Source organism: Neodiprion virginianus, chromosome 4 (assembly GCF_021901495.1).
Source record: "Neodiprion virginianus isolate iyNeoVirg1 chromosome 4, iyNeoVirg1.1, whole genome shotgun sequence".
In the NCBI taxonomy this organism is placed as follows: Eukaryota; Metazoa; Arthropoda; class Insecta; order Hymenoptera; family Diprionidae; genus Neodiprion; species Neodiprion virginianus.
This window is the reverse complement of record NC_060880.1, coordinates 34,234,361-34,247,758: the sequence shown is the minus strand read 5'-3', so window position 1 is coordinate 34,247,758 and position 13,398 is coordinate 34,234,361. Positions and strand designations below refer to the sequence as shown.

The window sequence follows — 13,398 nt, the reverse complement described above, 5'->3', positions numbered from 1 at the left end:
ATTATACAAGGCATCATATTGCTTGAAACAATAGGAATTTCAAAATTAGTGAGCACCTTCCTTCTTACAAAATTTTGTTGACCAGTGTTATATGTCTTTGGTAAAGAACGAAAATGCACTTATTGTTAGTACACCCAGGAATCATTTACACTAGTCGAAATTTCACGACCAATGACTCGTTCAAGCATTCCAATGATGATGATAAATCTTAATATGCTTATTGCGATACTAACGGCACGAGAAGCAAAAGTTGTGCCAGACTTTTCCAAGGGCCAATTTTTCCTCGGCGAAGTAGACCTCGCGAAGGCAGCGCGGGCAAACCCCGGGCATTTATCAATCGTGCTCTTACCAAGCGTTGACTTGAGTCGGCTGGTCTCTGAGGATAGCAATTACTGTGCATGATCAATCGACGCCCGGTACATTTAAAATGGTAATTAAATCGATGATTAGTGTGAATGAAAGCGACGCGTAAACGTCACGAAGATCTGTCCGATGATTTTTCGGTTTAAATAATCTTACCTTTCTCAGCATTAATCGAGGTCATGGCAGAGTCTCAACGGTCATCGTCCACTTTACAAACATTTCACAGAGAATTATAAAGAAAAAAAGGAAATTTTAAACACACCGAAATAAATCCTGTTATCGCATAACTGCAAATAATAAAACAAAATAACCCCTAGATTTAGGAGACAATTGTTTTCGCTGTTTCTTATTATCGACTGTCGGTAACATTTACTTAAAGAGCACGAGAAATCAAAGGTATTTAGTTAACTATGGCAAAGTTAGATGGCGCTTTCGGCCTTGCTCACGGTCTCACATTCATTATGGCGATTCTAATACTACGCGGTAGTTCATTTTTCATTCAGAAACCCTGACCTACGACTTAGCGTAGCGAATTCTCAGAAAAATTGTACGGTGTGATTGGCTGAACTGATACGACACTCTGAGTGGCAGCCATTCTCAGCTTCGTATTTCCAAGAACGTTCATTGTGAATCGCACTTTAAAGAGCTTCGTCCGATCCCGCAAATAGTCATTCATTTTTAAATGACAACCGGTGTTTGACAACCAGTTGACGTGGTTCACGGAGTTCACGAAGGATTTAAATAGGGCTGAACATAATTTGGGCTTTTGAACGTCAAAAGTTTCATTTCGCTGATCGTTTAATTATAATGAATAAAGCGCATGGTGTGATGGCATCTCTATTAAAAATTGACGGTAGTCTAGGAGAGGGTGTAAGTATGTTTCAATCTATTTTCGTTCGTCTATTATTTATAGCTTATAAGCGTACGCAATCTCTCCACAATTTATAATAATCAATCAAATTAATAATTTTCATTAAAGATGATCCTCTCGTTCACAACTATTCGTTTCTTATTTTTTCTCTCTTGCCTCACTTTCCATATGATTGAGGAAAACGTTTGTAGATCATCGATAAAAAAATCTCTGTACTAATTTAGTCCATGGAAAAAACAAGTTTCCTGTGATTCTGTCATTTTTTTCCCATTATGTAATTTTCTGAGTATTAATAATCAAGTCTCTTCACTCATAGGGAGGACAAGTTCTCAGGATAGCATTGAGTCTAAGTGCTTTGTACGGAATACCAGTGGAAATAATTAATATTCGAGCCGGCCGTCCGAAGCCTGGACTTTCGGCACAACATTTAAAAGGTGAATCCATTCAATTTTCTTTCATTACGCCTTCTACACTCTCAATTCTATTCCTAATTTCAATCAATGATCATCTGCATCAACTTAAATGTCAGCTTGAAGATATATTGTGGGTAATATTCACAGGAGTGGAACTAGTGAAACAGATGTGTAACGCGCGAGTGACTGGGACATACATTGGCTCAACTCGATTGGAATTCTGGCCGGAGTCTCTTCATAATTGCAGAAGAGAATTGTATGCCGACATCCATACGGCAGGATGCATTACTCTGTTAGCTCAAGTGGCCCTTCCATGTGCTCTGTTTGTTCCTGGATCGACTCCTATTACATTGATCCTCAAAGGTGGGACCAATGTTCCCATGGGTCCATCAATAGAATATCTCACCGAAGTCTTCCGTCCATTGCTCAACAAATTTGGAGCTGATTTCGATTTCACAGTAGTCAAAAGGTATTTAGCAATTGTAGTTTTTCGTGCAGCAGTTGAGAATGCTAAGCTACGGACAATCCGTTTCAATTGATGCACATCAATCTCTAATTGTAAGAAAAACTCATATCGTTATTCGAAAAATATTTGTTAGATATCGGATAAAGTCATAACGATTTTATCTGAAACACAGATGTGCATTTAAAAGAAAGTTTGTATAAATACTTCCGAACTAGTAACCTGCTCCCATCGCCCATTATTCTAAATAACGTTGTACAATGCATGTTAGTAACAGATTTAAAGTTTTTTAATGACTGAAGGGGATACTTCCCAAAGGGTGGTGGAGAAGTTCACCTGAGGATACAGCCTGTGGAGAAATTGAATGCTGTGATGCTGTTGGAACCAGGTCAACCAGTCAGTATTTCCGGATGGGCTTACGTTGCTGGAACTGTCAATATTAACGTGGGTATTACCATAGTGTCTTATGGCCAGAAGTAGCTAGTATTATAAACAGCCAGTTGAGTAAAATACTTCACTCACCATTCTAATATGCAAACGAAGAAAATGTGGTAACTCAACTTTCATTTAACTATAATTTTCCATCATTTATGTGTAGGAAGCAAACCGGATGGCTGATGATGCTAAAAAAACCATAACTGAAAAATTAGACGACACCAAAATACCAGTTCCGCCTATTAACATTGAAACTTACAGAGAGGACAGGACTATGGCAGTGGGAAATGGATCTGGTATCAAGTGAGTTACATTTTTCAAGAAGTACACGAAATTATTTCGCGTGAAATCGTCAGTTGCCTTTACTACAAAATTATATAGCAGGAATTAATGAGTTTTTACAACAGTTTTATGCACTTTACTCGATTTCCATTAAATGGCTACATATTGCATTGCACTATGCCAAACAATTCAACACTCTTGATAAATGAAAGTTCATGCAATTCAGAAAGACATTATCGACTCAAATTTATTATGAAATTTCAGTATAGTCTGCCGCACAAGCACTGATTGCGTATTTGGGGGCTCTGGACTCGGCCCTTCAACCCAAACTCCAGCAGGTATAACTGCTGCTAATGAAATTCTTGTTCCTGTTAGGGAAGGTGCTTGCGTTGATGAACATACGCAAGATCAGGTAAGGATTCACTCGAAATACGATACTTCCATTGTTATACATATGGGTATAATATTACCATTATCACCAGATGATTATTCTGATGACCCTGGCTTCTGGGAAATCCAAAGTTAGAACAGGAGCCAGAGAACTGACCTGCCATACTCAAACGGCTATTCAAGTTGCCGAATTGATGCTTGGTCACAGAGGACTTCGCTTTCAGTTCTCGAAGGAACATAACAAAGAGGAAGATCCTCCATCATATACATTAGAGTGTATAGGACTTGGATTGACTATTGACGACTCATCAAATGCCTCTTAATCGTTGATCATTGGTCATTAATTCAAATCGTACACACATTCACAAATCTATTTGGATCAAGATTTAGCCTAGTATTCTATAACAGACTTTGAATGTAAAACTGTTGTATTCGAATAGGTAGAGTTGAAGAGATAAAGAAAGTAGGTAGCTGATAAGTACAATAGAATAATTTTTTTTTAATCGATGTGACTGGATGACAGTCGCCAGTTAGCCTAGTCATTTTGCATTTATTTTTACCCGTTAAATTAAATCAACCCGATAATGCCTTACTTTTCTATTATCTGATGTGGATTTCTCAGTGAGTAAGAATGTTCAAATTCAATTTGAACGAATAAAGTTCTTGCTTCCAAACTCTACCCAATAATTTTCTTTTCGCCCATTCGTAAGATTCATTGCATACTTTATTTTACTATGTACAGTATAGATATAAATAGGGTCATGATTTTTAATTGATATTTCATCTAAGAAAAAATAAGTTAACCAGTATTTATTCTTGTTTTGACCGGAAAAAAGGTTCCACTGCTCTCAAAAAACCTTTTTCAAAATTTTCCCCTGAGAATCGATTGACAGATGCTCTGAAATAAAATTTCAGTTAGTTACTGATATGAGAGTAAGCTTATATAAATTTATATAATAAATTTTTTCGTAAATTCAACATAGTAAATAAAAAATAAATTTATGCTGAACAAGTTAATCCTTGATTGCACTTGGGTAAGTTTTTTTTACCTTGCCGCAGTTCTAATCTGATCCCTGTCCTTTGCATGCATGCTCATAATGTACGCCATTACTTTAGCGTACTCTTTCTCATTCTCCGCTAGGAAACCAGTTTGACTTCCTCGCTGGGTTTCTATTATGTCAGCTCTGCAATAAATAATCAAAACTATAACGACTTGCCACTAGAGTACAACTTTAACTAACATCAATAACTTAAGACGGTAAAAAAATTACCACAATTAGAATGTTTACTTAGCCACTATTGAAATGAAGATCAGAATAAGGTAAGTAGTATGACGTAATACGAACTTGGGGCCTCCAGAAGCATGTGCAACCATGATTAGTCCGGCAGCCATACACTCAACTATTCCGATACCAAAGTGTTCATTCCACATGGCATGGATCCCGATTGTGCCTTCTTGTAGTTCTCTCACTAACTCAGGATATGGAACATTCAATTTGAATTCCACGTTTTCATCTAGTGCTAAATGCTTTGCTAAATCTTGCATGTCTTTTACTCTGGCCTCATCGTCAGTATTGCGACACGATCCAATGAATACCAAACGAATCTATAAAGTAACAATTTTCATATCTCGCGAGTGCGTTAATTCGACACCATTCATTTTTACTGATGTTTGACATTACCCTTTCCCATAATTCTTCACTGACTATAGACCTGAGTTCGTACAAGGCCCTCAATTGTAAGGGATGATCTTTTTCGGGCCTAAACTGACCAACTGACACAATTTTGATTATCCCATTCTTGTCTTCCATGGTAAGTAAGGGTAGTTTCGTCAAATGCTCCACATCACAAGGAGGATAGACCCTGTGAGTCTTGAAAGGACAATTCCATATTGCATTAATGTGCTCTTCTGTCCATGTAGAATTCACCATTACAGTTTCAGCACATCGACCCACTAACCCATATATCTGTAGAAGAATAATAGAACCGTGTTGAAAAAATTAGAGCCATTCGCCACATCCGCATAGTAAACATAACTTCAAAACTTACAGCAGCAAATAATTTGTAATACGCTATTTTAGCAGCTGATAAAAATGGATTTCTTGCTATGATACGTCTGTTATTGTGAGATACGACCCTGCGATAGACATGTCTCAACATGTCTGTAGAAATTGTAGGATAATGGGTATAACATCCAACTTGGCAGCCACCGATATACTTGAACAAGGGATATGTGAATGCATATCCCATCGTGTCTATGTAAATGTCTGAAATAATGTAAATTTGAAAATATCACTAGAAATGGAAGAAATTTCTTGGTAATTCTTTTAGTATCGTTACAATTTTAAACGTATTTGTAAGCTGTACAACAGATAAAGAGAGGATTTCAGAAATTTTCTCACCTGGCTGTAAGCTGTTCAATGCTTCGAGACCCAACCAGACTGACCCAAGACTTTGTCCTAGCAATGTGAAGTAAGGATATGGAGCAGCTTCTACCCATTTTCTCTTCTGTAAGTATATAAATTCGATTCCTGGCTTCAACTGAATGTTGAATCCCTTCTCAGCCTTTTTTATAATCTGCTCTGCTTCGGCATCCAGATCTCCAGTGTACACTGCTATGTGTACGCTGGGATATCTGAAAATGAGGAAACATTCTCTTAGAAAACTTCTTAGTTTCTGAGATGCAGCTACAAATCCGGAAATACAAAATTTCAAAGCTGTCTGCAAAAATTATCAGCAACCATCTTCGGTGAATAATAATCTTTACTTTGTTTGAATAGATTTGATGGCAGCCCATAAGACTCGTTCACCTCCACCACCAGCATTGCAATACGGATGAAAAAATCCGACAACAGTTTCCTTTCTCAGTCTTCCTGCTCGGTTTTTGGCAAAGTGTATTCTGACGTAAATTATCAAAATTGGTAAAACGATGAGACCGCCTATAAACGTTGCAACGCCAATGAACAGCAACACTTTCAGTGTGGATATTATCGAGCAACTGTAACGAAGTATACGTTGAGTGATAAATCTAACCATCAAGATATGTTTTAAAATAGATTCAAGGAATATGTAAAAATGTTTTCGTAAATCTTCAGAGTTAATTGAAAGTGTGTCATTGTTAAAACAAGTAACACACAGCAGCGAACTTACGATATGCAGAAAAGCCCCATCGCTGTTATCAATGATATTTAACTATTTTCTCAATCTATAGATTTTGTCGACGTGTTGCATGCGCCGTGGATCTCGGTGTCGGTCTTTCATAGGGTGAACTGGCGGCGACAACCTAACCTCAAACACAAACGTCATCCGTGTACCCATGCGTCAAGTATTTCGATGGATCACAAAACGTGTGACGACAGTAATTCATCGCCTCACGGGTCTCACATTATACGCAACTTCAATTCGTCAATCCGTTCTAAAATAATTAGCTACTTCAAAGCGACATCCAAACGAATCAAATGACTTTCCCCCCCAGACACTCTATGCTTTGCTCTGGTTCGCTCTAAGAGTCCCTAAATAATCCCCACCCAACGCCAATCAAAACTGCAGAAGGCGTTGTTATTTCAATTTTTTTTTTTTTTCGTAATTTATCTGTACAACATACGATACTGTCGAATCGTAATTATCATACCAATAATCTACCTATTCCATCAAGTTATCTTTTAAATTTCAGTGTTCGCCAATAGTTTGCACTGCATTCAATGTCGGCAGGAAAATTCCCGTGAACTGTTTTTTTTTTTTTTGAAGATATTTTTAATGTTTCAATTTTGGAACGAAGTTCCTTATCGCTCGTTCACCGTAGGGGCTAGGCGGAAAAAAACGACACCAAAAAACCGACACTTTTTGGCTATAGTGCTCGTTTGCTATAGTGCGCGCGATCTCCCTCTCTCTCTCTCTCTCTATTCCAGCGTGTGCGCGCGCTCTCTCTCTCTGTCTCAGCGCTTGGGGTGGGAGACGGCAGCAGCGGTCTCTAATATAGCGTAAGGAACTTCGTTCGTACCGGCTGTCCCATGACAGCTCTCATGTTTTTTTATTATCCGATAGATTAACTTTAGACCATCAGCTCTGCTCTGATAGATGATTTTCTCGGTTATTTTCATTGACCTAACGCGTTAAGTGAGCATGTAGGCGCCGTAATACGCTAAATATTCAAAATTGAATAACACTCTGTCGCAAGTTCACGTAATGACCATCACCTGGGCATATGCACATTATCTGTGTGTTTCCGCATTTGTAAGAAGACAACTGACATTTGCGCTCCTGAAAGAAGCTTGCTGCACTTGCGGCATATGACATGCATGTATGTACACAGGTAGTTTTCTGCCGCAAAACAGCAAGTTACTTGCCCAATACCGAGCCAATTTACACCATACATGTTCAGATTGAGATGCAATCAATTTATCTTTCTATTTATCTTTCTTTCGCGGCTGTTTACCACGGAGCTGTTTCAACATTATCTATATATCAGCGTAAGTACCAGACCCAAGATAACGAGGGTAGCGTCAATATAAACCCAAGACTTATGTAGACATAAAAAGACAGTTATCCTTCCACCATATTTGGTTTGTCGCGGGCTTTCACGACCCCGAAAAATACCCTAAAAATTTCTTTCCCGGTTCCTCCCCTTTTAAGCCGAGGTAAAATGCCCCTAGATCTAGAACAAATCCCCTGACCTGGCAACACTGATATTTCTTAATTCGAATCGAGACTGGCGAATCGACTTGAAGTCGAAACAGTTAATCGATCAGTGTGAATCAGCTGTCTTGTGAGTGTGTGTTTTGTGCCCACTTTGAACATAGCAATAGTTATTTACGACGGTTATCCATATCATTGGGGAGGAAATGCACGGGGTTATTTAATTAAAAGTAAGTATCACAGTCATACTGGCACAGCCGTTCTTTATCGAAACTCCAGTATGAACGCGAAGGTGTTTTCCTTACCCCGTCCCACGCATCACGGTCACGTAGCCTTCTGACAGCCTATGTAACCCTACAGTTTTGCTGCAGGATATGACTTACTTTTATTTATAATATGTAGATTTATATGTGAATATCAACACGATAAAGCGGAGATTATACCCGTCTTCTTTCATAATTTCGTTGCCAGACAGATTTCGCGTGGTAAATAACGTCGGAGATCATTCGCAACGATTTAAGGTTATACCCGAATTATGTGTGGGGAAACTAAGCATATCGTGATGTTTTCGTTGTTTTCCACAATAACGCGGTCATCGCTTCTGCATATCGGAACAATTTTTATTTTCAACGTTAGAACCGATATTGACGTTGCTCTTGCGTTCATGCTCTGTGTCGGTGAACATTAATTCGCTTATAGCAGTTTCTAAATCTCAGCCATTGTATAACTGAGATTAGAGGCAGGGACTTATTACCTGATTAAGATCCAGACAATGGATGGCAATGTTATCACTACCATATCAATAACATTGTTTTTTATAAGTTGTCTGCAATTTCTTTCTTTAGACGCTATCTTACCGCCGTCGGATAATTATCGATCATTTAAATGTCAACAGAAAGTTCCAAGATGCAGTTTAGAAGCACTATCATTCCTTCTCGCTCAACTAACGTTATATGCATTCCTAAAAACTGTGTCGATTGGCTGCAGCTGTATGACGTAAATGCAACCGATAGCGCCGCTAATTTGGCGCTAAAATTTGAACTACACTATATTAAATGTCACTTTCGTAGCCACTTGATGTTTTTTTTTTTTTTTTTTTCTTACGAATTTTATGAATCGGCACTTCATATTTATGATAAACCTGCACTTGAATGTAATTTAATCGAAAATTTAACTGCACACTTCACTCGTCCGATTCACAAATGTGTATTGTGCACACAAATGTGCAGGTATTCTAATGGTATCTTTGTTAGATCATTACTATTCGTATAACTCGAATTATGACTTCTTCGAAATAAGCCGGAAATTTTATTAAAAATGAGTACACAATGTTTTAAAACCCGCGTCAGTATAAATCATAATAATTGTAATTAAAACACCGAATTTTTTTCTTTATATTCTCTTCAATTAGAATCGTATCTCATTGCTGATAACAACGCTACAGCCGATGCACCCGATCATTCCTCTTATTTGAATATTTGTATCCACGTAGAATGTAGTTCCCTTCGTCAATAAACGTTATTGCGGATTTAATACACGTATTTATTCAGTGCTTCATTTCAGGTGAAGATGGAGTGGCAAATCAATGGCAATAGAGAAGAAAAAACATCAGTTGCCAAGAACGATCATGAGCTAGGTATGTGATTGTGAAGTCAAGTCAGATCTGTATTATTATTATACATATCAATGTGCCATGTTTCATTATTCCATTTACCTCCCAAGTGAAAGATTCGTGTAACTAGAATGTCTGCCTGCGAATTTTCGGTTCTAATCGCGTACTTTGATCCATTAGATTTTTCAAAACGCTCCTTGAAATTCGGTCACACATTATAATAAACATACCAGAGTATTTTTTACCAACAGAAGTTTAATCCACACAACTTTCGACAAGCAGGATTCCTCTGGAACCAAGTTTTTTTTTTTTTTTTTTTTTTTTACTTCGCTACACGAGATCGAGTGCGTATATTCACCTTTAATTTTGCGAATGTAATTGAAGTAAAATTTTTTTTAAATGTGACGACCGTTGAAGATTGATACAAATCTATTTTTCCCAGCAATTGAACAAGTTGCGTGTGAGTTGCAGGAATTACTCATCCCGCGTTGCCATTCTCGACGAACTGCGTCATGATTAACGTCTTCGGAAAACAGAGAATCTAACAAAGTATCCCGTCCACTGCAACGTTCCGTACAATCGAATCAATGGTTATATCTTATCGGGCAGCGTAACGCGTTGGCGTATCGATATTTTTTTTCCATTCATTTTTTCTCTTTTTCCCGAAAGTAGTTCATATTTGTGAGGTACTCGATGTCACTAATCTTCTATCAGAATCGCACCACGGAATATTAGTCTTTGTTCAACTCTCGTCCTGGTTCGTCTCGCGCTTATTGCAATCGTTTATCACTCAGTCACAGTCCGGATAGCCTGTATCATCCCCAGATCACGTCTGTTCCAGAAGAAACGAGTCAATCTCGGGTACAACAAATGGAAACCGAAGTATCGAAGACTGGGTAAGTTATCGTAACTTTTCACTCAATCAAAACTTAGTTCCTAATTGAGAATTAACAGAGTCGACTTTACGTTGTGTGAAAACGTAAACTTGATCGGTATAACGTTTCGACACCTGATAGAAAATTAGGTTCCGACTGACCGAACAATCCCTGACCATGGACCGGGATTTCCCTTTCTCTAATGCACATGAGTTACGTGGGAAAAAAAATCTCGTAAAAACTACTCGCGGTATAGTTCGACGTTATTCGGAGTATCGTGAGCAATCCAGTTCTGAGCCATTCACCGTCAAGATCGAGGCTGTTAATATCGAGAGATCTCAATATTTAAAGTTTATATATAACAAAGAAGTGTCGGTTACCTCCGGTTGATAATCAACAAGCGGTAACAGTTTACGTATTTATAACAAACACCCATATTTTCATAACTCTTCCACCACGTTCATACAGTTGTGTTTACAGTGATACGGTACAATATGCGGTGTCAGCGGTAACTACGTGCTTTCTAACGAGTTACAACACGTCACATATCGTCTAGATATTATTCTCTAGTCGTTACGTGAGCGTGTTCGTGAAATAATTATGAAAACTAAAATAATGTTCATCCGAATTTTTCGTTTCACCGTAGACGTAACGCTCCGCAGACTCACCAAATTTTCACCGTTTATTACACGTGGACTAACCAAGTGCTGGATAAATATTCAAAGTCACGTGTCGAACCTTTGCTGTAATAATTAAAATTCAGTCACCGCATGTTCACCGCGTGTTTTGGTTTTTCTTTTTTCTTGTAATTTGAGTACCGTGTAAGATCCAGGAAAAAAATTTCTGCGTAAATTAACTTTCCACGTGAATCAACACGCCGATCTGCAAACGTTATTAAAAACGATTGAGAGCGGTTTCTTCAGCACGCTAACTGCCTCTTCGAAGGTTGAGAAGTTCTTTTTCATTACTTTTTGAGTGCATTTGTTCCGTGCTACCCGATTTCGCTAACTGCATAGCGTGCCAATTGCTCTCGGTAACGATAATTTCAACCTCAATACTTGGACAATGTTAACAATATACATTTTATCATTTCTTACTTACTCACCTGTGACTGTGGAGTTGTAATCATAAACTTCCGGGTGCACCCGGGTACGCAAACACAGCGAAGCCTATGGTTTTCTTCCGAATTGATTTTTAGCCGGAAATAGAATTGACGTTGCAGTTATCCTCAATATTTCACCATGCAATTCCCATTCGACCGACGTGTCTGCATCGAGAACATCGCGTCACGTAACTCTCGGTCCGCACGTGTAAGATGACCTATCGTAGATTATAGTCCGTTCTCGGAGTCCGGCGCGTTTTCTTATATTGACATTGCGCACGACTCCGACTTGCGGACGTGAGACGTCTCGTACAATACCAGTTTCAATTGTTGTGTTTATTGCACCCGGCCCTATCAGAGATTGAGCGTTTAATCGTTATCTGCTTTCGGTGGTTCCTGAATTCCTCTACTTACAATCAGGCCTTCCAATTCTTGTCCAACCTTTCTCGCCGTGACATAAATTTGAAATTTTCATGAATTTCTTTAATTCAACACCCCACCAATTTGGTATTCGCATTTCAATAGCCTGATTGCGAGTCGCTTGACTTATCACTCGGAGTGGACTGTGAATCGGAGTTTAAAAAACACCTACGGATTAGCTTTAATTTCACAAAGCAAACACCGCGCTCAGTGCTCCCTCACTCTTCCTGGTGCAACATTCGATTTGTTTTTTACCGGTAATAACAACAGATAAGTTACTCCGACAAGGTGTGGATATACCTCGAGTGCTGTGTGAACAGCCGCTGCAGTCCGTTCTGCGTTATCAGTCACCGAATGGTTATTGTACCGGACGCATCTATATCGGTTACCTGCTATGGATATTAAAAAATTATAACCAGAGCTCGATCGCGTTTCGGGTCGTGTTTAAAAACAAATAAAAAAAAAAAATATACATAACAACGGAAAGAATCTGGTTTTAATCTTGTTTAGATCAGTCGTCGAATTATCGTTCACAGTGCTTTTCCGGAAAGTATAAACTCTTTCATTTTACAAACACGATATGCAAGTGTTGTTTCAGGTGCTGATTTTCAACACGTTTCAACGATTTTCTCAATAGAATTTGAACGTATTTCTATACCTGTAATCGTAAATGACGAACGTGATATATACACTGTATAATCGTAGTTTAAACATACGAGTCGTGTGAAAAGAAACTAAACTATGACCGCGTCCGTGTGTGAATGGAAAAACAGTGCGTGACTGACAAGCTGTGCGCGTTTCTAATATCTAATCCTCCTTTAACTAAATTAGTATTATTCTGTAATTAATTTTTTAATAATGAAGAGCAGTGCGAACGGTTTTCGGTATCAGCAGCTAAAAAACGACAGTTTGTGGTAAGTAAATTTAAAAGAGAAATATATATGTACACATATGTAGGTATATGATGAAATGTATGAAATAAGATACCCTAATGGGCAATTGTCTTTCCAACTACTAATCAATGAGTCGTTACTCTGATAAAATTTTATCCGTATGAATGAAAGGATGTTTTTGTTTCGTCCCGATATCACAATGGAGCTTATACGTTGAAAAGTTGACGTTTCCGAGTTTCCGAGCTTTGCTTCCGGCCCGCGAGTCACTAGCTGGAAACAATCAATTCGACGTCGCCGTAAAGTCCTATAATATTTGCATGTATATCTGAGTTAATTTAATGGTGGTTTTAATGACAAAAACCAGTTATACATCTACATCGAAATATATTCTGCAAGATGCATTCGATTATTACAGCCATCATACTTTTCAAGGACTCTAATTTGTGCAATAGTCTTTGGTGATAATTGCTGGAAATTGTTATTGCGCTTTTATTATGAAGCGTTTTGCAGTAAATAATCTCCGTATATAACGTTATACTATGTATACGACTGTGTCTCGATTTACGTGTATCTGTTTCTTCTTTATTGCTTAAACAGCTGTTCCTGAGTGAAAAAACCACACATACGCTTATGATTATAAAACG

General features: G+C 38.2%; 3 protein-coding genes across 8 annotated transcripts in view; 2 read left to right on the top strand and 1 right to left on the bottom strand.

Annotated features, from left to right (window-relative positions):
• Positions 1-850: 850 nt before the first annotated feature.
• On the top strand, positions 851-4,057 carry LOC124301821 (RNA 3'-terminal phosphate cyclase). 2 transcript variants are annotated; one of them, XM_046757270.1, is made up of 7 exons: positions 851-1,233; positions 1,551-1,668; positions 1,795-2,116; positions 2,413-2,554; positions 2,709-2,848; positions 3,092-3,239; positions 3,310-4,057. In XM_046757270.1, exons 1-7 carry the CDS (start codon positions 1,171-1,173, stop codon positions 3,538-3,540), a joined length of 1,164 nt encoding a protein of 387 aa, XP_046613226.1. In that variant the 5' UTR covers positions 851-1,170; the 3' UTR covers positions 3,541-4,057. The 2 variants fall into 2 exon arrangements, with proteins under 2 accessions (XP_046613226.1, XP_046613227.1); XM_046757271.1 differs by having other exon boundaries at positions 852-1,237.
• Positions 3,924-6,777, bottom strand: LOC124301819 (GDP-Man:Man(3)GlcNAc(2)-PP-Dol alpha-1,2-mannosyltransferase). Its single transcript, XM_046757269.1, has 8 exons — positions 6,368-6,777; positions 5,985-6,215; positions 5,620-5,852; positions 5,267-5,484; positions 4,900-5,184; positions 4,564-4,823; positions 4,267-4,401; positions 3,924-4,115 (listed from the first exon to the last, which is right to left on the bottom strand). Exons 1-8 carry the CDS (start codon positions 6,385-6,387, stop codon positions 4,028-4,030), a joined length of 1,470 nt encoding a protein of 489 aa, XP_046613225.1. The 5' UTR covers positions 6,388-6,777; the 3' UTR covers positions 3,924-4,027.
• Positions 6,778-7,950: 1,173 nt separating this feature from the next.
• Positions 7,951-13,398, top strand: part of LOC124301817 (copper-transporting ATPase 1) — a 22,775-nt gene continuing 17,327 nt past the window's right edge. The window contains exons 1-3 of one of the 5 annotated variants that reach the window (XM_046757262.1): positions 7,951-8,082; positions 9,416-9,488; positions 10,309-10,360. In XM_046757262.1, coding sequence (XP_046613218.1) covers positions 9,422-9,488; positions 10,309-10,360 — 119 coding nt within the window. In that variant the 5' untranslated portion in view covers positions 7,951-8,082; positions 9,416-9,421. Of the gene's footprint in view, positions 8,083-9,415; positions 9,489-10,199; positions 10,222-10,305; positions 10,361-11,474; positions 12,776-13,398 lie in introns of those variants that run through there. The other 4 variants (XM_046757260.1, XM_046757265.1, XM_046757267.1 and 1 more) reach the window with 4 other exon arrangements.

Coding starts and splice junctions, on each gene's coding strand:
- LOC124301821 (XM_046757270.1), top strand. CDS start 1,171: ATGAATAAAGCGCATGGTGTGATGGCATCTCTATTAAAAATTGACGGT. Junction 2,849..3,091: donor GGAAATGGATCTGGTATCAA/GTGAGTTACATT, acceptor ATGAAATTTCAG/TATAGTCTGCCGCACAAGCA. Junction 3,240..3,309: donor ATGAACATACGCAAGATCAG/GTAAGGATTCAC, acceptor CATTATCACCAG/ATGATTATTCTGATGACCCT.
- LOC124301819 (XM_046757269.1), bottom strand. CDS start 6,387: ATGGGGCTTTTCTGCATATC. Junction 4,824..4,899: donor GTGAAGAATTATGGGAAAGG/GTAATGTCAAAC, acceptor GTTACTTTATAG/ATTCGTTTGGTATTCATTGG. Junction 4,402..4,563: donor CATGCTTCTGGAGGCCCCAA/GTTCGTATTACG, acceptor TATTTATTGCAG/AGCTGACATAATAGAAACCC.